We start from the raw sequence: 21,226 nt of genomic DNA, 5'->3' as shown, positions 1-21,226 counted from the left end.
AGGAAGGTAAATATAAACCACAGTTAATCCATCAGTTAAGAGAAACCCTGCATCCTGCTGAATCCCACTTTTGGACAATCGATGTAGAAAGGCTGGGCAATAGTAAGACAGTAAAAAAGTTGCACTGTTTTCGGATGGAAGTGGCAATGATGGGTGATTCCCTGGTCCATGTGAGTCCACGGTTGCATTCAGTTCCAGAACCACTACCCTAGTAGCTCAATATTTCCACTGATTATTCTTCTTGCAAAATTTTTCTGCAGAGGTGTGTGCCAGCAATACCATCTGCTGGCTAAACCTAGTGCTGTCCAGAGGAGTGGGTAAAGGCAGCTGGGATGAAAGTCATCATGGTGGCTGCTTTTCTGCCCCTTGCCCCCTGGCCCCAGGAGGGCTCCTGTGCCTGGGGCAGCAGGCAGCCAGTGCTGGGGAAAGGCAGTAAATCACTCAGCCTCCCGAGCCAGAAATGTATTCAGTTACTCCTATAACACATATCCCTCAAAGATCTGGCTTTCAGTTCATAGGGTTTGAGGGCTTTTAATCATCATGCTTAACAGGAAAGAAATGCCTGACCACCTCAGCTGTGCAGGCACATGGAAGAGCAGACACAGACCCCAGACTGAGAGCAGGGATCAGGCGTGATCCCTTTGCCATATCTCAGGAAAAGAAGAATTCTCTGTGCCATGCCCTTTGCCAGAGCTTTACGTGTAGCAGCCCCCCTTTAATACAGGATAAGTGTGCAGAACAATTGAGATCAGCTTTATGGAATGAGACAACTGAAAGAAGAGAGCATGTGCAAATCCCCTTCAGGAACTGAGCTGGGGGTGTTTCAATAGATATTTCTTTTGGATTAAACTGTCTGATCCAGGAACAGAGAAGTATCTGAGAAACACTGCAGAGCATGTAAGGAATGCAGCTGGGAAGCATTAGATGGCTCCCCTTTTTTTTACTTTTCTTCTAAAGGCAGGATACTTTATTTACAGATGGAATCACAATATTTCAGTCACCCAGCTTCTGTTCAAATAGTGAGGCTGGGAGTCTTTGGCCTGGGTAAAAAAAGAGGCTATGAGAGAGGGATGAGACAGAGGACTTATCAGAGGACTTATCAGAGGACTTATCAAGGGAGTACCAAGAAGAGAGTAAAAAACAATTGTTTATTTTCTCAGTTAAAATTACCCAGAAACCTTCGCAGAACAAATGGAGAGAATTAGCCATACACAAAATACACAAAGTATGTGATGAAGCTATAGTCTCCATTGTAGGATGCCATGGATGCTGAGAATTTGCATGGCTACCCAGACATGCAGGCCCTGAGGACACCACCAGCACTTACTGCCCCATGGCAGCCCCCGGGCACCCACCACCCTGCCCATGGCCTAGAACTCCATTTCAGCCCCTCTGGGGCTGCCAGTCCCTGCCCCAGGGATGCCCTAATGCAAACATCTGGTCTTTCTTACACTCTTATGAACTGACGCCCTACCAATGAGAAACTATTAGTGAATTCAAGTCAGACAGTCTTGTTGGACAAACTGGTTTAGATAGAGGCTTATTTTCATCAAAAATTAAAAGGATCTCTCTCCAAAGTGCCAGGAATAGCAAAGAGAGGATGAATCTATTTCATTCTAGAAGGGAATTTGAGTTTGCTTCTGTCACCTCTAAATAATATGTCCCATTAGCCCAACCTTTGGATAATATTTTTCATGTGTTTTGTTCTCCTTCAAGAAAAATGAACAGTTTGCTTGATTTGGATTGAACTGTTTGGAGTTGGTTTTGTTTCTTTTCTAACCTTAGAAAGAATAAAAGTAATTACAGTTTGAAAGAGAGAAAAAGCTGCTTTTTAACCTTTGCTCTATTAGGAAAAGGTTTTGGGTAGGGTGTATGGCTGACTAAAAAAATGACTGCAAGCTGTGGGCAAAGCCATACCCCTCCAGCAGTCAGTGAATAAAGGGAGTAAAAGTTAGTACTCCCAGCACCTGAGGAGAACTTCACCTTTTCTACGTGATGAATTCATAAATTTAACTCCAAGGTAGTCAGGATACAGAATCATAGAATCATAGAATGGTTTGGGTTGGAAAAGACCTTAAGATCATCTAGTTCCAACCCCCTGCCGTGGGCAGGGATACCTCATGCTAGACCATGTCGCCCAAGGCTCTGTCCAACGTGGCCTTGAACATTGCCAGGGATGGAGCATTTAAGCGAGCATATGCTCACACCTTGTGCACAGTGACGTCTGATTAGCTGAGGAGCAGAAATACATCTGTTGCTTATTCTGAACCCCTGAATATGAATGGAGATATTTCAGAAAGGGATGTCTATAGTATTTGTTGAAGAGACTTGGAAAGGCAGAAATGCCACCTACCAGCTTACAGGAAAAAATATATAGAAAGAATTGGAAGGGACAAAGAGTTTATCAGCCTCAGCCCTCATGCTTTTGTCAGGAGGGTGCAAAGGAGGAGTTGGGTACAGGGGTGACACCTTCAGGGAGAACAGGGGAAAGCAAAGCAGCTGCTGAGAACTTCGCACCATACAGAAGATCACAACACCAACAGTTCCTGTTTTGGGTCAATTATTTAATCAAAGACAAAACCAACACAATTCCTGTTCCCCAAAATATGTAAGTTAATAAAAAATGCAGTTTCAATAACTAATGAGGCAACCCTATACTTGTGGTATTGTAACATCTTTCTAGGGTCTGTATAAAACTTTAGGATTCAGAGTCAGCACGCTGTCACAGTACAAAGAGCTGCTTTAACTGCTACTGCTGTATTTTTAAGTCCACAGAAAGTAAAGCTCTAAGGATTTCAAAAGCCACGGACTCAGCAGAGACTCCGCAGTTTAATTTGTGAAGTGAATCAGCTGACAGATTACAAACTCAATTTTATTTCACAGACACTAAAGCCATGAATCTAGTCCTGTGTCTCTTGAATCAGTAGTGATTAATGAGTTTCAAGCCCTTTAAAAATGCAAAAGGCAGTAGTTCAGAAAGGAAAGGCTTCACCTGGCACAGAAAAGAAACAAGGCCTTGTTGTGCATGCTATACGTTATGTTGACATAACCCAGTTATTGTCCAGGTATCTTTGCTGCCCAGGTACTCAGGTAGGGCTGGAATAAGGGTTACCGTGTTGAATGAGGATGTAAGAATTTGAAACATTTCTTTTCCCAGCAATAGCTCGCTGCTGCCATTTTAAAAAAAAGTGGACTCCCCGAGGCATCAAATGTTGCCTGTGTGCATTAAAGTGAGTATCCCTTGGAGCAGCGAGCTGAGCAATGTATCAAGGAATGTCAATTGCTCGATATGCAGAGAAATATCTCCCAGGAATTTTCATCCAAAGTCAGCAGGGTTTAGGCTGGGACTGCAGGGCAAAGCAGTCTCCATGTTAACACACACTGTGCATATGTTAAGCAAGAAAAAGGGGCTTCAGGAGCACCAAGTCCTGGACCTGTGGCTTCAAGAACATGAGTCTGAGGGGAATTGAGTATATGCTAACCTAGGGATACAAGCACTCTCTTTTCACTCTTCCAGCACTACTAATCTGATACTTTGCAGGTGGTCTGTTCCATTTTGCTAAGCTAGTAAAGTAAAATTTATTTCCTTCTTAGTCACCTTGAAATGAATTCATGTCAGTAGAGAGGCAAGAGGACATTCTCTGCATACGCTCTAAAGCTGTGTATTATGTTTACTGGATTAGGATGTCTGTGGTTTCCAGTTAAGAGAAAAAAATGAGAAGTTGAGAAATGGGCAGGGCAGCTGTGGACCTTTGCACACAACTCCAGAATGAAGAACTGAGTCCTGGGACATGGCTGATCCCACTTAGCAACTGCTGTACAGCCAAAACAATTTTGCAATGATTTGTAGCATCAGACATCTTTAAATAAATCAAAAGATCATTTTCTTGCTTAAATCAGTTGTCTTCTTTTGTTGAGGTGTTGGTTGTTCGGTTCTACATTTTTCATAAGCAGCTCTGTATCCAACAGGAACATCTTATAAAGCCACTTGCTGGTTATTGCCCTCTCTTTCAGTTGATCTCTGTGGGCAGAGACTCCCAGAGATGCATCTAATGGAGAGGGAATTACAGCTTTCCCATGTTTCTCCAGCTCCAGCTGAATACTGGCAGACACCCCTTGGACTTCTGATCCTAAAGATTTTCAGATGCTCACTTCCAGTGAAGGCACACACAGGGGTACCGAGATCACTTGCTGAGGAGACGGGGGAAATGAACTGATGCAAATCAGTAAAAAAACCCCAAACAAACTAAAGATAGTGAACACCTTCATTTATATTTTTTCCTTTCCTTTCCTTTTTTATGAAATCTCTGGCTCCTTTCCACTAACCCTCAAGTGCTTAAAAAAAGAGTTGAGTCCAACTCTACCTGAAAGTATTGGCAAAAGGCAAGATTTGCACAGTATTTGCATTTTAGTCTTATCTTTACGTCTGTTTAAAGGAATTATTCTGTACACTAACCACCCGTAGGCAGGATTGCAAACAATGAGAATTCAGTCCAAAATTCCATAGTATCAGACAATATACAAAATTAGTGCTACGATTTAAAAAATGAAAGAAAAAGATATAGAGTAGAAACCATTTATTTTTGAGCAAATATCCTATACAACTGTGGCTTGACTACCGTTAAACTGCTAACAAAGTAATAGCAAAGAATCTGATAAAATATATTCCTGAAAATCTTTCAAGTCCTGCATTACATTTGGAATGATTTTAAATATAGAAAAAAATCCAAACCTCACCTATAATGAGCTTATTCAGTTTGCATCTTGTACAACTTTTACAGTTTATAACTGGATAAGTGTTGATGCATAAAGCTGTAATTCGCCAGTGTTGATCACAATTTATATTAAAATAAATAAGCAAACATACTGAGATGATACAAGCTGAGCATACAGAATTCATGCTAATTACACTTGATCAGAGGGATTCAAGTAAACAGAGTCACACTGGAATTTCCAAAAGAAAAGCAATCTAGAAGCAATTCTCTCACCACCTTCTCAGGGCAATTTTCTCCTGATATTAACATTACTCCTATAAACCCATTGGCTGAAGTTATAAGATGCTTAAAGGTGAATTATAAAACATTAAAAAAATGGTTCTTCATCATCTCAAATATAATAAGCTGGACCTTCAGCCTTCAGATGTGTCATCAAAGCAGGGATTCTTTACACTTAAATCTTTGAAAGTTAAGCACTAGGTTCATTATCTGTTCCCTGCCTGTTCAATGCAGATTCTGCTTATCCAAGATACTGATTCTAGGAAGATTCACCTTTCCCATCCGAAATGCCTGCTTTTTTTCAGCTTATGAAGACAGATATCTATTTTTCTTTCCCAGTAAGAGGGAACGAATATAGTAGGCCATCTTAAACCAGCCAGTGAAAGAAAAATAAATCAAACCATCATACTGGATGCCTATAGCCAGCAGACATGTCCAGAGGATTTGAGTTGTAATTTATGTCAAATATGAGCATCCAGGGAGCATTTGATCCATCCTCTTTAACTTGTCATGTGCGAAAGGAAGGCTTGCACAGCATACATCAGCACACTAGTAAACATCAAAATAAGCTTGTGTGTTTGAAGGCTGCAGGTCTCTTCATTTAGGAAATGAGGAATTCATATATCTCCTTGCTGCTGTTAACAATGTCATCACTGTTTTCACACACCAAGCCCACTCTTGCAGGAGTCTCCAATGCAAAGTGAAAAATAAAAGGATCTCCAAAACCATCAGAGTGCATATTCTGCCCCTCTAACACAGGAGTGACTTGGCAGTATCCCCTCAGGGGAGGTGGTGGGTGCGCTGCTGCTCCCAGGTGATGCAGATGCATCAGAGGTGGAGAGGGGACAGGGAGGTGGGCAGGAGAGTCAAAGCTTCAGCATCCTCGCTTCCGCGTGTATCAGGCAGATGATATCCCCAGGGGAGCACCTGGGAGAGCACATAGTGGTCATAAGTGCACTTTGGTTTGTGGCAGCAGGACATGTTTCTGGGAGGGAAAGAAAAACACTATTGTTAAAGTTTAGCTGGAGGGAATATTTGTTCTTGTGATCTCAGTGGAATAAGAACCACATATCATGTTTGTTTGAGAGACATACACTGAGCCAGTAGCACAGCAACCATGTGGGGGGCAGAAATTATCCATTCTCTTTTTAATGGACTTTAATTCAGTATTTTAATTGTTTCTTTTATGACCACATACTAGAGGTGTTATTATTACCACTCCCATGAAAATTACTATGAATGAGGTAACATCTCTCCAAGAAAAAAAATGATCTATTTTCTTGGGTGGGTAAGGGGATAGAAGCTGTTGTTATTCTGATGCATGCTCAGAAATGCTTAGGAAATATCACTTTTTTTTAGGGCAGAAAGGGGGAGAACTTTTAGCTTGTGTCCTTGAAAAATAATATTCTACAAGGAGAAAATGTGTAGTTCTGAAGTGTTTCTCCCTTATATCTCAAAGCATCAGGAATAAGTGATTTTAATGGATTGTTAAAAACTTCCCCTCCACTATGATTGCACTGTAGGGAGCTGCCATCAGCAGTGACCTACTTACTTGTCATGGTAGAAACGCATGTTTCAGATGCTGGCCTAAATGCAGATGATTGTTGGTTGGTGTTCATCTATCTGCAGTGTAATACACTTAGAAAATAAATAACATCTGCCAGAGGGCCTCACTTGCTTTGCAAGTAGATTCAGTTGGCTTCCCTTTCCTTATCTGTACAGTGGTGTGGTTACGGCCCTCACAGATGGCAGGCACATGAGCGCAATCCTTAGTATCTTTAATATATACATGAAGTGCTGTTAGTACTGCACTGAGCTATGTGTTTTCTTCGTAAAGAGCTGTCAACCACGAGCCCTCTGAAACTGTGCCAGAGAATCAAGAGATCTATTTTAAAATGCTATGCTCATTTTCTACACTTTCTAGGAGGCTCTCAAGTCACATTTCCAAGCTTCACCATGCAATCATGGAGAACTCTTCCTTTCCAAAATCACAGATTTGCTAGGGGTGGCGACAGCATGGTCTGAGCAAGTTGGTCAGTCCCATGCTTCTTGGAGCTTTCATGGCTTTACTGTAGACCAGCAATTGTTGTAAATTAACATTGCAGGCATTGGCAACACTACTGATGGCAAACGAGTCTTTCCTCAACAAACCTTGCTGTGTTATTAAAGGCACCAGTTCAAACATATAAGGCTTAAACGTGGAGAAGGAAATGTTTCAGCTCTTCTGGGAGGAGAAGTCCAGTTATTTTTTGATGTTGCTTGTGACCAAAGCACCTCCTGATGCACAGGCGGCACAACTGCATCAAGGATAGTGGCCCTGGAAAGACAGGAAAAAAGTTACAGGTGTGGGTTTATCACCCCAAAATTGTTAACCTGAAACAGCAACTGTGCATCACCGCTCACCCCACCTCCTGCAACCTACCTCACACCAGGGATGCATGGGCCCCAGAATGCTCAGCGGCGAAAGACCAGACCTGCACGCACCAAAGGACATCAGCCCACCTGCAGTGCACTTCAAGCCTAGCCACTTTCTCTCATTACACAGCCGCAATTAGCATTAGCAGTGTCAGTCTTTCCCTTTTAAGCTGCATGAGTGGGATATAGTTTGTGTTGTCTAAGAAGAGAGGATCGATGCTTCCTTCAAAGTCCTTTCCCCTCTCACTTCCCCAATGGGATCCAAGTTTGAAGCCCACTGCTTGCTTGAGACTTATTTTATAATCATGACAAACACATAGCAAAAGAAATACTATATAATCCTTTATTTAAACCTTCCAGATTAATCAGTCCCATGCTGACAAATACAAGCCCTGCTGAAGACTCTGGGGTGCTTTTTTTGAAAACATCAAGTATAATGGCATTATATATTTCTTTGGGTCACTTATCCTTTTCAGGAAGATGTAGATCTTGAGTGATGTTTTCACTGAAGCACTTGTCAAGGCTCAGCCCCCCCAGCATCTCATTTAGGCCACAATAAGGAGCGTGCAGGAGTGACAAGCACTGACAGTCACAGAGGGGATATAGGAGGGCAGATAAGAAGGGTGCAAAGAGGTGGCAGCAGTGAGCGTGGACAAGGGATGGGATGCTGGGAGTGGGGAGGAGATAAGAAGAAACACTGTAGAAAGCAAAAGGGAGGTAAGTGAGATGGAAGAGGACAGTTTAGGTACCATCTGCCATGCCTGCCTGCTGGGCAGCTAAGATAGTGGTGACCAGAGAGCTGAAGTGTTAGTGCTAGTGGAGAAGTACAATGCACTGGGGAAGAACAGGGGCTGCAGCAAAAATGTAGTGAGGTGACAGCTTTAATGACCTTTTGAGACTTCCCTCATGCAGGTTACCACATTTCCAGCAGATCTACAAGGCTGAAAACTGCTGCACTGGAAGGGCCGTGCAAAGAGCTGCACCCTTCTGCTAGGAGTCAGCAGATGAGTTAGTTACCCTAAGCTTGGGTACAAAACAAGGCAAGCCAATATGGGACAAGTTAAACTGGCTATTGTAGTGTCACACTGTGTGTGTATTTGGCCATTCTGATCCTACAGATAAATGCCCTACCTGTAAACATCTCATTTTAAAAAGCTTCAATTAAAAAATAAAAACGATCTCGAAACCTAAAGACTTATCAAAACACAAGCAGTGTCACTGAAAAATATTTAGCAAGTACAAGCATACTCCTCAAAAACACAGTGCATTTTTGGATAATTAGCTAATTCTCCCACCCACAAGTAGGACTTTCCCTGCAATGCATTCAGGGTATGCAGTGGTCTGGCAGGATGATGAAGTACTGGGAAGGGAGACCACCACATGTACTACACCTGTTCTGGGCTAGGTTGACTAGTCCTACAGTGACTAGGTGAGCACACTCACGAACTCATCTCTGGGGGGAAAACATGCCGCAGATGCTGCCCCCAGCATCTGTGGCATGGGTGGAGAGGAGCCGTGTGTGGGACACGGGCAGGAGAGCAGCAGCTCGTTCCTGCCAGTGCTGAGGGGCTGTGGGGCTGGCAGGGTGACTCTGATCACCGCAGCACATCTCCAAACCTCTGTGTGAAACCAGAGGGGTAGTGTTACAGCACTATCATGGGCTGCAACTAACTGTTCAGCCGGCGAAAGAAGTTGGACATCAGCTGTCCATCATGCATGACCCTACTCAGAGAAGGACATTTTGGAGAACACCAGAAAAACCCTACTCAGCAGCAAAATGCCTTTCAGTCATTTACAGTTTCTGATGTCGATTGCTGAATCTCACTTAGAAAAGTTCCTTACTGCCCTAGCTGTCAGCTCAGCTGAGCAGTGTTTCTCAGGCCAGCTCCATAGGGTGTGCCTGAAACATTTTTCTATCTCAAATAAACAGGACACACATGGTGCCACAGGAGTCAGGTGTCTAATGCAGCAGGGATTTGAGCCGAAAAGAACACCACTGTGCACCATAGATTAGGCTGTGAAGCCAAATACCAGTTGCTCATACATAACATGCACAGCACAGTTATTTTTATGCCCTTATGTTCCTGTTATTACTTCAAACAGGGCCTGACTCATCACTTTGTTATTCCAGTTTTACCTTGGTGTAAATGTTTTTATGACAACAAATCACATCAACATGTAACTGGCATAATAGAGTCATGGAACACATCAGCAGCAGCTTGTTTAAAATAATGAAAATACAGATTATTTAGTAATGTGTATAGCTTATTGACTGAATGAGAACATCTGAAGAAGATCACAAGTACACCAATGAGCAGACACTAGAGATCTTCTTCTAATTTTCCTCAAGAATAGTAAGCAAAATTTCTCTCCATAATTCATTAAAATATTCATAGTGTATAAAATAAAAATACCTGGAACTATTTCATTTACAAGTACAAAATAAGCACTTCCTAAACATTCAGCTTACAGTTTGATACTGTTGGATTATTCAGCACATAATGGTGGCATTTAAAAACAGACTAGTGTATAAATGTATATATGTATATAAATATATATTCATTATATCATTCCTGCACAATTGTCCTTAATCCTCACAAGAAAACCCCTAATACAGAGTCTTTCATTTTAAAGATACTTTTACACCTACATAAGAACTTGGCCAAACAATAAAAGTAAAGGGCAAAGAACTAGAAGATCAGTCTCTCAATGTACTTTTTTTTTCCCCTCAATATTAATACTGATATCTCAGTATCAATATCACAGTTGTGGCTGCCCCCTCCTTGGCAGTGTTCAAGGCCAGGTTGGACGGGGCTTTGTGCAACCTGGTCTAACGGAAGGTGTCCCTGCCCATGGCAGGGGGTTGGAACTGGATGCTCTTTAAGGTCCTTTCTAACCCAAACTATTCTGTGATTCTGTGATTCTATGCGTTGAATATTTTCTGTTTGCACTTTTGCATTTATTCCGAGACCAGTATTTGGCACACACCTGATCGTCAGCATACTGTATAACCAAAGATGCCACACCTAGCGCTCACTAGCTAGTCTCAACTCCCATTAGAGATGATTTGCTGCCTGTGTTTGTCAACACACTCCAGATAACACTCCTGGGTCTACTCCTGTCTCAGACACAAGGGAATTGACAGATTCCAGCTGACTTCAGTGCTTTTTTCAGTCAGAAAAGGCTACCATTAATATCTAAGGAGTATTTTGTTTGTTTTTTCACCCTAAACTCTATTTTACATTATATTGCAAGCTCCATATAATTGCTCCCCAATGCATTAGATTCACAACCCGGAGGTCAAAAGATGGGTTATTGTTGTTATCACTGTTAGTGTTCCACTGTACTCTGACACTGGAAAACACAGTGTCCATATATTAGTGAATGGAGACAAGCTTAGTTATTCTCAGTTTTATAGCGCTAGTAGCAAGGAATAGCATAGCCTTTTGCATCAGTTTGTCTGTTTTTTCCCTAACAAATCCTGAGCGAAATAATACAACAAGTGCTAAAGGGCACCTTCTTTCTGCAGGAACAGTCGTCCCACGGGACTGCCAGGTGGGACCAGCTCCATTGGCCTCTTGCTTTCGTCATTCTTCACCCAAATGTCCGCTCCAAAGTCAATCAGCAGCGTCACCAGCTCCACACTGCAATTCCTCGCGGCCACATGCAGAGGGGAGTCCAGGCCCTTGCCACTGTTCACATTTGCTCCTGAACATCAAGACATGACAAAGAATAATGACACTGGCTATACAGTAGCCATTTTCCATACTAGCTGCTATTTCTCTGAATAATCCACAAATGCTGTAGCATCGACCCAGAGGCAGATTTCCTTACACTGGGGCTTGGTACTGCAGTTTGCACATTAAGAACTCACACTGTTTGAGGAGGAGTGGGGTTGTGACTAAGAATATTATCCCAGAGGAACTGTGCACGAAGTTCTCCATACACAGCTCAGCCCATGAATATCTTGAAGTGGGACAAATATACAGTTCCACCTGTGACCCACCTTTGCTCCCCATCCCAGTGCCCCATTCCGTTAAAATACACACAGGGTTTCAACCTGCTCTGTACCGAAGGCTTAAGCTGGTAGGATTTCCAAATGCCAAAGTATCTGTTGGGAAAAAAATGTGAGGATGGAAAAGTTCTACAGGCATAGTAGGCAGGTAGAGGAGATAAACAAGCATCTCTGATGAGTGTTCGCCCATCTGTTACCCTGGGCTAATGGCTCCTTAAACGCCCTAAGAAGGGTGAGCTGCAGAAGTAATTCTAAACTATTCATAATGGTTTTATAGTACACACCCTTACACAGGAGACTGCAAAAAAACCAAACAAACCCAAACCCAAAATAGCACAAACCACAAAATAATAGCCAAATATGTAGTATTTAATTTGTATTTTATTTCTTAAAAAAAAAAAAAAAAAAAAAAGGTCACTTTGCTAAATCATGACCTACATAAAAGGAACGTAAAATGTTTTCAGAATTACTATGTAAAAATGCTTGAGTCAGTTGAGTTGGGTAAAGAGGGAGGAAAAGAAAAAAAGGAAACTTTTTCCTGTTCACGTCAAATAACTGTGGCATCACATGCACAGACACTGGAAAGGATGGTGTTTGTTCCAGGCACCACTGGCCATGTGAAATCCAGGATCACCCATCGTTTTGTTGGGAGCTATAAAGCTGAGTTCCTGTGTCAAGAAGACTCCGGTTACCCTTCTACCCATTTAACTCAGGGCTGCCATTAAGAGATAAACATCTTCAGGTGTCAGAGCAGGAGCTTCTCTAAATCTTTGATGCATAGAAAACCCAAAGATAGTTGTTTGCAGGAAAAAAAAAGTACACCATCTTTTATTTTTCTTTTTACCTGACTCAAGCAGCTTCTTGGCACAGTTCACTTCCTGGTTCTCACAAGCTACATAAAGTGGAGTACCCAGATGTTTGATGTTGTGGTCTATATTTACCCCATGGGATGCGAGGAATTCAACACATTGCACATGACCTTAAAAGGGATAAAGGAAAAGTCAAATTCCCTATTGCAGTGGTGTAATTTGACAATGATTCAATGTTTTGTTTTGTCAAGAGATGGTAGTTTAATACTTTCATCCACTCCAGTGTTTCCAACCTGGAAAACAGGAGCTATAAAGCCACTGTTAGCAAAAACAGGCTAAATCCCTCACATTTTATCTGACTCATATCAGATGTCTACCAAAGATGAGATGAATCACACTGTGCTTTTGAAGATAGCCAGGCAACTCCCTCGGATGTCCACATCATAGGTGACTGACTTGGACAACACATTAGATGTAAGGAAGAAAGTCTTTACTGTGAGGGTGGTGAGGCACTGGCACAGGTTGCCCAGAGAAGCTGTGGCTGCCCCATCCCTGGCAGTGTTCAAGGCCAGGTTGGATGGGGCTTTGAGTAACCTGGTCTAGTGTGAGGTGTCCATGCCCTTGGCAGGGGGTTGGAACCAGATGATCTTTAAGGTCCCTTCCAACCCAAACCATTCTATGATCCCCTTCCAGGTGTCACCACATGAACTCAGAGGCCCCAGGAGCCAAGCTGAGCTGCCCTCAGTAAGAACCAGGAGTGGGAGGAACTGCATCACTTGTGATGAGACCAACTAGGAAGGTATTTCACGTGACCAAAGTCAAGAAAATTATCTTTGTCTCTCTCTTCCCCTTCAACACATTGCTAGCAACATGGAAAGGAGTGGTGATGCCTTTGGGATTACCTCTCTTAGCAGCTTCATGGATGGGTGATGCCAAGTCACAGGGCGGGTGTAGGCTGGCTCCGTGCTGCAGCAGTAAATTCAAGCAAGCCACACTGCCACTGACACAAGCGCTGAACAATGGAGTGTGCCAGTCCACAGTAACTCCATTCACCTGGGGGAAAATAGCACAATCATGCTTTTTTTTTTTGTCTTCTCAGTATTTCAAAATTGATGAAAATTATCCAGTTTCTCAACAGAAAACAGGGTTCTCAATTTTTATTTAATGTCTTAGGAAAAAAAAAAAAAAAAACAAAGCCCAAACCCTGCCTACTGCTTCTGAAGATTACAACTTTGTATTAGAAAGTTTATTAAAAAAATCTTTGTAAAAATTGACCTGAAGTCTCTCCTCCTGCAAAAGAATCATAGAATCATAGCACAGTTAGGGTTGGAAAGGACCTTAAGATCATCTAGTTCCAACCCCCCTGCCATGGGCAGGGACACTTCGCACTAAATCATGTGGCCCAACCTGGCCTTGAACACCGCCAGGGATGTTTTACTCTCAGGGGTTACCAAGTTAAATGTGTGCCCATTTCTGTAATCTCAGCAGAAACACTCCTGCCTGTAGCCCTCTCCCGCAACGGTGTATTTTTAGCTGAAAATAAAACTCCTCCTATTTTTTTTTTATTTTTATTTTAAACTGAAAGGTAATATATATACACAATGAGTTAATTTTCTTATTCATTATAATTCCAACATTAGCTTGAAAAGTAGAGGTCATAAAATACACCTATTTCACCATTTTACTTGCATTTTACTTCCCATTTTGTCATCAGTTGATCCTACACCTCTACTTGAGACTCTGCATATTGACATTAATGAGATTAGTGCATGCACAAAATAAAGTACACCCTTAACTGTTGCGGGATTATAAACTCTTTGCAAGAGAAACTTCCCATTATTCTTTCAGCAAGGATAAGAACACTGTAACTTCATCTGAAGACCAGGAGGAATTTATTTATATTTGTGCTTTCTGGATTACTTCATTAAAAAGGGCATTTTATAACATGTATCTTAACCACAGCTAAGTACAGAGTGTAAATCACAGTGATATGCTGACATGAAATAGTACATCACCTAGCATTAAAATATGATCATAAAATATGTTAACACTAGAGATAATGGTCTGTCCATTATATACTCACCTGAGCACCATGTTTTAATAGGACACTGGCACAAGCAGCATGACCCCCTAGGCAGGCTTCATGGAGCGGAGACACCTGAGCTGCTGTAACAAGATTCACATCACATCCCTGATGAAATAATGGAAGATGTCATTACAACCAACTACCAAACCCCCCCTACAGACAACAAAAAAACCCCCTTTTCAGGCTTAAAGCTTTATGTAATCAGACCTTTCTCAATTGCCTGGAGTTACTCATCTAAATAAATAAGTAAAGAAAGAGGCTATGATGTTTTGGCTGGAGTGGGTACCAGCACAGAATACCAGAGGTCATGCCTTTTACACACTGCTAGTCAGCACAAAAAGCTGTAGGCAATGGACTGTCCAATGGGACTATACAGACATCCTTTTAGGAACTCTGAATGATTTTATTTCTACCACACCATGAATAACAAAATCGGAAACAACAAAACAAGATGAAAAATTGATACTAGAGTTCTTGGCAGGGTCATGACTGGCATGTTTTTACATCACTGCTCAAGCCTTCTGACCTCCTGCCTGCTGATGCTGTGGTCGTTTGACTAGATCAAATCCTGAAATGCTTTTGAGGTATTTTCTGCTCCTTGCAGCAAGGCACACTGAACAAAAGCCAGCCCCTGCATTAGAAACCATTGGTTTGATTCTACAGGAATTTCTGTTTCTAGCATGCTTGATGGTCCAGAAGGTTAGGCTGGAAGAATCTCCAATAACCTTCCCTTCCCATCAACTCCTCCACAGGTTAAATTCAAGAATTTCAAAGAAATGGAGCAGTGAGGTTCAGGAATTGCTTATTCCTAGCCCTGCCCTTCCGTAGCAGGAGCAGGGGCCCTGGTACCCTCAGGCACTTCAGAAACGGATGTGTGTGAGGCTGAATTGAAGTCTCAGCCAGAGCCTTGCCTAGGTCTGGAGCTGCTCCTCAGCCAGGGCACCAAACGCTGCTTGCAGGTGCAGGAGCTGCTGAAGGAATCCCCCAGCTGCCAAGAGACCCCAGCAACCAGGGTCCCATTACCTGCACCAGAACTAAACTATGACCCGGGCTGTTTCAATACACCATCAGCTTGGTGCACAGAGCTTGCACTAGGCAAGGAACTGCTTGTAGAAAAAGCGTATCTGTTACACACAGACTTCACTGCATTCTGGACAGCATGATTTCCTCACACTGGACGTTTCATGGTAAAGCACAGGCTGCATTCAACTGCTGAACAAACCCAGCAGAGATCAAATCAATCCAGTGAAAGGGTACCTGTTTGATGAGTTTCGTCAGAGTAAGCAGGCGTCCATGGATAGAAGCATCATGTAAAGGAGACCAGTCTGAAACAAAGTCTGTATAAAAAGAAAGACAGGAAAAAGGCTAACAGCTCCACAGATTGTCACATCAGCATACTTTACTTTAAACACATGACCCCAGCAAACCTCTGTTTTTCTACTTTATTACTTGAGCTGCCAAGTTTTCCTTGGAGCAGCTATTGGGAGGGAGTGAAACAAGGTGACATCTTCTCTCTGGGTGTGTTTTTAACTCATCCTGTGCTGATGCTGAGCAGCTGTGCTCCCCTTCAGAAGAGAAGAAAGGGATTTGCAGAACACTGCATTGCTTGTCCCTCACTTTGAATTGTTTCCAGTGCCTTTGTATTCACAAGCTCATTACACTTTACCAATTAGCTCAAAAGGACTACATTTTGAAAAGCGTATGCCTACTCAGTCATTTGCCTCTGCTCATAGCTGGACTGGAGTCAACAATACCTAACAAGGAAAGTACCAAAGTACAAGGAGATAAATTGTGTTAGCTGTTGATTTTTGCCTTGCAGTTTTCAGTGTTTGGCACTAGCCTGTGCAGTGATGCATTTTAAGTAATAGCTGTATTCTCTGCATTGTTGAAACCACAAAGTGAGGTACAGCATGTATATACCATAGATATATTAATAGAAGGGGATCTTCAGTGAAATCTGGAGAGGAACTTTTTACAAGGGTATATAGTGACAGGACAAGGGGGAATGGCTTTAAGCATAAAGAGGGTACATTAAAAAAATTCTCACTGTAAGGGTGGTGAGACACTGTAACCCAGAGTGACAGAGTGTCCTGAAACAGGGTGATAACCAACTGTGTCAGCCATCTCCCAGCCTGTTGTGTTATTGTGCTCTCATTTTCAAGCATACTCAGTAAAAGACATCAACTTTAAACAAGAAAAGACCTATTATAGCGAGACTTACAATCGTTTTGTGGTTGGAAAATTCTGCGCTATGTAAATTGCGACCTGAGGATGGTGGTGATTGAAATGTGTTTTTTATCACACACAGAATATCTTTGCCTGCATAACTATGTTAGGTAGAGGGATGATTTTCTGCCAGCATAGTGGCCGCAAAAGGTCTGCTATAGATTTATAGTTATTCTTGCAAGACTCTTTTATGACTGTGCAATATAATTGTCAAGAGTTGTTCATATAGGTAAAAGGATTATTTCTGCTACTACAAAGCACCATTTTTTACTTACTTGATGTAGCTCACTTTTGCAAACACGTACATATTGCATCTTACCATCTCTGAACAATGGCTCATTGATGGACTAAACTAGGCTTTTGATTTTCCCATTTAGGAACTAATGCCATTGCCCAATCTGCATGAGTTGTAAGGGAAGCATGTTTGTAGTAATTCTAAAAATCTAGATTGAAGAACAAGTTTTCTGAGCTGCAGTTTGATCTTTTTTTGGCCACACAAATACAGGTGGGGTTTTATGCAACCTACCAAGTTGTTATACCATTGTGTCAGCATTCTTGTGACAAAAAGGGAGGTGCACAGCTATGCCATCACATCCATGTGCAGAATTTTTCCATTCAGTGCTTTCTTGAGAAAAGACAGGTTTCTACTGAAACTCTTAAAAGAGCCAGACCAGAGTCGTCTATGGACTGGCCACAATCTTGCAATTTTGCCAAGTCTTAACAATGATTTAGAAGACTGACCACACATAAGCATCAAAAATAAATGTCAGTGGAAAATAAAAAGAGGTATGTACCAACATGCAGTAATCCAGCTGGGAATTCTGTACTGAAAGGAACTTTCATCCTAAATGGAAGTGGAGGGCAATGGTAGCTTCACACCAGCCTTGGATACATTGAGAAAAGGGGGTTTAAAGGCCTCTCTGATGACTAATTGCCATGGCATACTTCCAAATCTGCTGCCGCGGACAGCATAGCCCCAGGCTGCCATCTCTCCTGCCCTAGCTCCATCTGCAGCAAACACCTCCACCCTGAAGCAACACTGGGGAGGCAACCTCCCTGCAGGGGAAGGAAAACTTCCTCAGTTCCTGCACCCAAGGCATCACCCTGCGACAAACCACAAAGTTTCTATTTTCTGCCTGCTCCAGGCTGAAACTGATGTTTCTTGGCTGGAGGAGGAGGAAGGCTGCAGTAGATGGTGGGGTCTCACTCCCTTCTTCTGCACAGCACAGGAGGCAAGCTGTCAGTAATATAAATGATCTGTATTTATACCATACACAGGCTTTTGATTAAAGCCTAAGAAAATGCCAGTGCTAACCAGACATGGACTTTTAAAATCCTGAAATAGTGATGTTTTGGAAAGCCCTCAAAAAACTTTGCCCACCAGAGCTGCCTAAGAAGCAGAAAGGCCAGTGTATGTGGGTGGCACAGCTGTGTATCACCACAGGAACAAGGACTTCTCATTGGCAAAGACATGTACAACTGTTCTTTCACAGAGGAATGAGACCACTTATCCAAATTTTAAATTCACCCACACCTTAGTCCACAGGCAAGTTGAGTCAGGCCTCAGTAGCTTCAGCATCTAGACATCCAAAACCCACTGGCTTTCAGTAGCAGTGGGTCACCTTAGTTCCCCTTTCACTACTAAAAATCCCAGCAAGCCCATTAAACCTCTGTTTTAATTGCACTGCCACCACTTGTGTGTGTGAACGCTGGCAGGGCTGTGTGTACAGAGGGAGCCTTGTAGCAATAACCACACAAACATGCGAACCCTGACCACTCTGTGCAGACAACAGAGCGCTCATTTTTGCGGCGATGGTTGAAAGTATCTTTTTCCAGCCTCTGCCCATGTGGAGGGTGTTGCACACTCCATGCCTGTCCCCAGGCTAGTTGCCTTCTATAGTGGCCATGCACAGTGGAGCTTGCAAGGGGCTTTGAAATACTTTTAGCAGAGGTATGCTCTTGCATACATATTTGCATATACATATGCCTATGGCATTATATATAACAGTATTACAAATGGTATTTTTCATATTCTAAGGCTTTCTCTAACGTTTATGATACGTGTAGCCTGAGCCAAATACATTCCTGCTGTGAGTTGCTAGCAGAGCTTGTTGAGTCTGCTAAGGAACAGGCAGGCACAAGAGGAATGAAATGAACTCTGATTTTCAAAGGACCAAACGATCTGTGTGAAACAGTGTGGCATGTGAGCTCCCTTCCTTCCAGCCTCCATTTTGCTGGAGTTCATCTCCAGTGTGGACATGGTTCGGTTCATACTGTTAATAACCTTGCTCGCATCCCAGCCTCAGGATGCACATACGTGACACGCATGAGGAGAAGAAGACTACACAGAAGATATACTGATCATCTTTGCATTGTGGTTTTAGGGTCTTAATTTTCTATGGGGTATGAATAGAAGCATCCTGGACAGCCCAGGAAAGGAGTGAGTGTAAATTTGCATTATCTTAATTTACCTCGTTCCCTCTGCACTCACCATGAGCTGAAGGAGCAGCTTCTCAGATAACAGAATTACAGGGAACGCATCCAGGTAAACTGTTATGTGAATTTAAACTACTTGTCTTTTGTCACCATGTCATATTTTCAATGGCTCTGGGCCAGACAACAGAGCAATAATCAAAGTGAGGCCATTTACCTAAATAACTCTTCACTGGTGTCCACAACAGCATTGGTCACAACTGACCACAATGCCCTGGCCATTACAGAAGAACCCACTAGGGCTCATGGCTCAGCTTGGGGAACACCACTTGGGCCTGCTAATCTGAAAGAAAAAAAAAAGAAGGAAAAAGATAAAGGATATAGGGAAAGGAAGAGAAAAAGACAATAGAAAAATAGAAAAATGCATAACCTCCCCCCCAAACTAAACAAACAAACAAAAAAAAATTAAAAGAAAAAAAAAAGACAAAAAATAAAAGGAAAAGAGAAAAGGGAAAAAAAGGAAAAAAGAAAAAAAAAAAGAAAAATGAAAAAGAAAAAATAAAAGGAGAAAGGAAAGGAAGGAGGAAGGGAATGAAAAGAAAGAAAAAAAAAAACCATCAACTGAGCCAGTGCTGAGCTGCCACATTGCAACTTCTTTTTCAGCGTGCTGTGGTTTGAGTGCTGTATTTGTTTCCACTTGTACAAACTGTGGTACAGAATCAGACACTTTTTTTCTGTGATACACTAAAACCAACCAAAAATTCAGTATCGAATAGGAATAGCTCATTAAAATCCCATCTAAGTAAGGGGGCATGGGGACATTGACTATGGACCTGCCCTGGAAGCAGAACACCAGGAGCAGCACACCACCGTAGCCTGACCCAGCCCTTTGCTGTCACTGGCAAAGGTGAAGTCTTGTGGTGAGGCAGGAGCATTACTTACCCCTCATCAGTGGGTTTGATAGAGACATTGCAGATGCCTGGCCTCTGGCTCCTTGCAGTTTGCTGCCATTTTGATTTGTTACCTCATCATCCATCTCAGCCCCGTGTGTCCAATTTCTGTTTTTTTCACTTCATGGTCAGTCTGGAGAGTTCAAATTCCATCGTCCCCGGCAAGCCGCCAGTGGTGGGAGTGATCTGTTAAGCAGACTCTGCATGCAGGAGTCAAACAGACCTTGCAACAGACCAGTACGTGGTGCCGGCAGCACTTTGTGCAGGAACTCGAGTACCTGGGTTGGGATTTAATGAAGCAGCTCCCTGGCTGCCCTGGTAAGCAGCCAGCGATCCAGCGAAGCGAGAGATGTGCCTGATGTCACATCCTCTCCAACGCAGCACCCAATCGGGGCGCCCGCCGTCCGTTTTTATCAGGAAGGAAATTCTTAGTTTGCCAAAAAAACAAGACAGAAAGAGCCAGTTCAACTAGTTAAGCAAACTCTGCCTGCAGGGGATCTGCAAAGAAAACCCGCAGAGATACGAGCGTGCACTGATCTGCACCACTCCCGAGCAAGAGGTTCGCAGGCAACTTTGCTGCACACCTCCTTGGACACTGTACGCTGCGCAAAACCACCCCTCTTATCTGCCAAGCCCTGATGGTATGCAAGAAACGGAGAGACGAACGCCTGCTGCACAGCAGTGATCACTGCATACCCTACAGATATTGAAACCACATGTCTGGGGAGCTGCGCTTCCCACTGGAGGCCCTGTGCTGTCTGCATGGCATGGAAATCACAGCACTGCACAGGCTTATTTCCTTCCCTCCTAGTTCAATCGATTTCACTGAGATACAGCCACATCAGGAGTTTCATATCTAAGCAGTGCCCTTTTATTTTCAAGCAATTTCTCTGTCTAAAATAAACATCGTGATCCTACCAGCAAACAAATGACAATGTTTTGTCAGGAGGGCTTCCGCCTCCTTTCTCTGGGTCTGTTCTCAAAAATTCTGTTCTCACAGATCATCTCCACTTGCACCTTTTTCTTTCCCACATTAGTATAATTTACAGGCGCAAAATCCTTTTTCTGTCCCTGAATATTTGCCCGTTTTTGTACAAGAGCAGAACTTCCATGCAAACGTCTAACCCATGTTAATAAAAATTAAGTTGTTGTGGGATTTTTTTCTGCCTGCTAGAGCAGAATTTGCATTTGTGTATTTGGAGGTACAAAGTTGCTAATCCTGCACTAATCCTGATCCTACCTCAGCTGAGCTTAAGCAACTTGGTTTAATTTTTATTCCTATCTATATCACATGCAAG

General features: G+C 42.6%; 1 protein-coding gene across 2 annotated transcripts; it reads right to left on the bottom strand.

Annotated features, from left to right (window-relative positions):
• Positions 1-4,563: 4,563 nt before the first annotated feature.
• On the bottom strand, positions 4,564-20,436 carry ASB9 (ankyrin repeat and SOCS box containing 9). Of its 2 annotated transcripts, XM_030476977.1 has the most exons (8): positions 19,921-20,436; positions 15,577-15,656; positions 14,317-14,424; positions 13,136-13,286; positions 12,269-12,403; positions 10,926-11,117; positions 7,146-7,311; positions 4,564-5,979 (listed from the first exon to the last, which is right to left on the bottom strand). In XM_030476977.1, exons 1-7 carry the CDS (start codon positions 20,012-20,014, stop codon positions 7,187-7,189), a joined length of 885 nt encoding a protein of 294 aa, XP_030332837.1. In that variant the 5' UTR covers positions 20,015-20,436; the 3' UTR covers positions 4,564-5,979; positions 7,146-7,186. The 2 variants fall into 2 exon arrangements, with proteins under 2 accessions (XP_030332837.1, XP_030332835.1); XM_030476975.1 differs by having other exon boundaries at positions 4,564-7,311.
• Between the last annotated feature and the right edge of the window lie 790 nt (positions 20,437-21,226).

The sequence above is a fragment of the Strigops habroptila genome, chromosome 2 (genome assembly GCF_004027225.2).
Source record: "Strigops habroptila isolate Jane chromosome 2, bStrHab1.2.pri, whole genome shotgun sequence".
In the NCBI taxonomy this organism is placed as follows: Eukaryota; Metazoa; Chordata; class Aves; order Psittaciformes; family Psittacidae; genus Strigops; species Strigops habroptila.
Note: the sequence above shows the minus strand (reverse complement) of the source record. Positions and strands in the feature narration are given on the sequence as shown.

What these genes read in the sequence shown, in the direction of transcription:
- ASB9 (XM_030476975.1), bottom strand. Translation starts at nt 20,014, where the DNA reads ATGGATGATGAGGTAACAAATCAAAATGGCAGCAAACTGCAAGGAGCC. An exon ending in CCATGAAGCTGCTAAGAGAG is followed by an intron (nt 12,404 to 13,135) that starts GTAATCCCAAAG and finishes ATCCCTTTTAAG; the next exon opens with GTCATGTGCAATGTGTTGAA. An exon ending in CAAGAAGCTGCTTGAGTCAG is followed by an intron (nt 11,118 to 12,268) that starts GTAAAAAGAAAA and finishes CTTGATGTTCAG; the next exon opens with GAGCAAATGTGAACAGTGGC.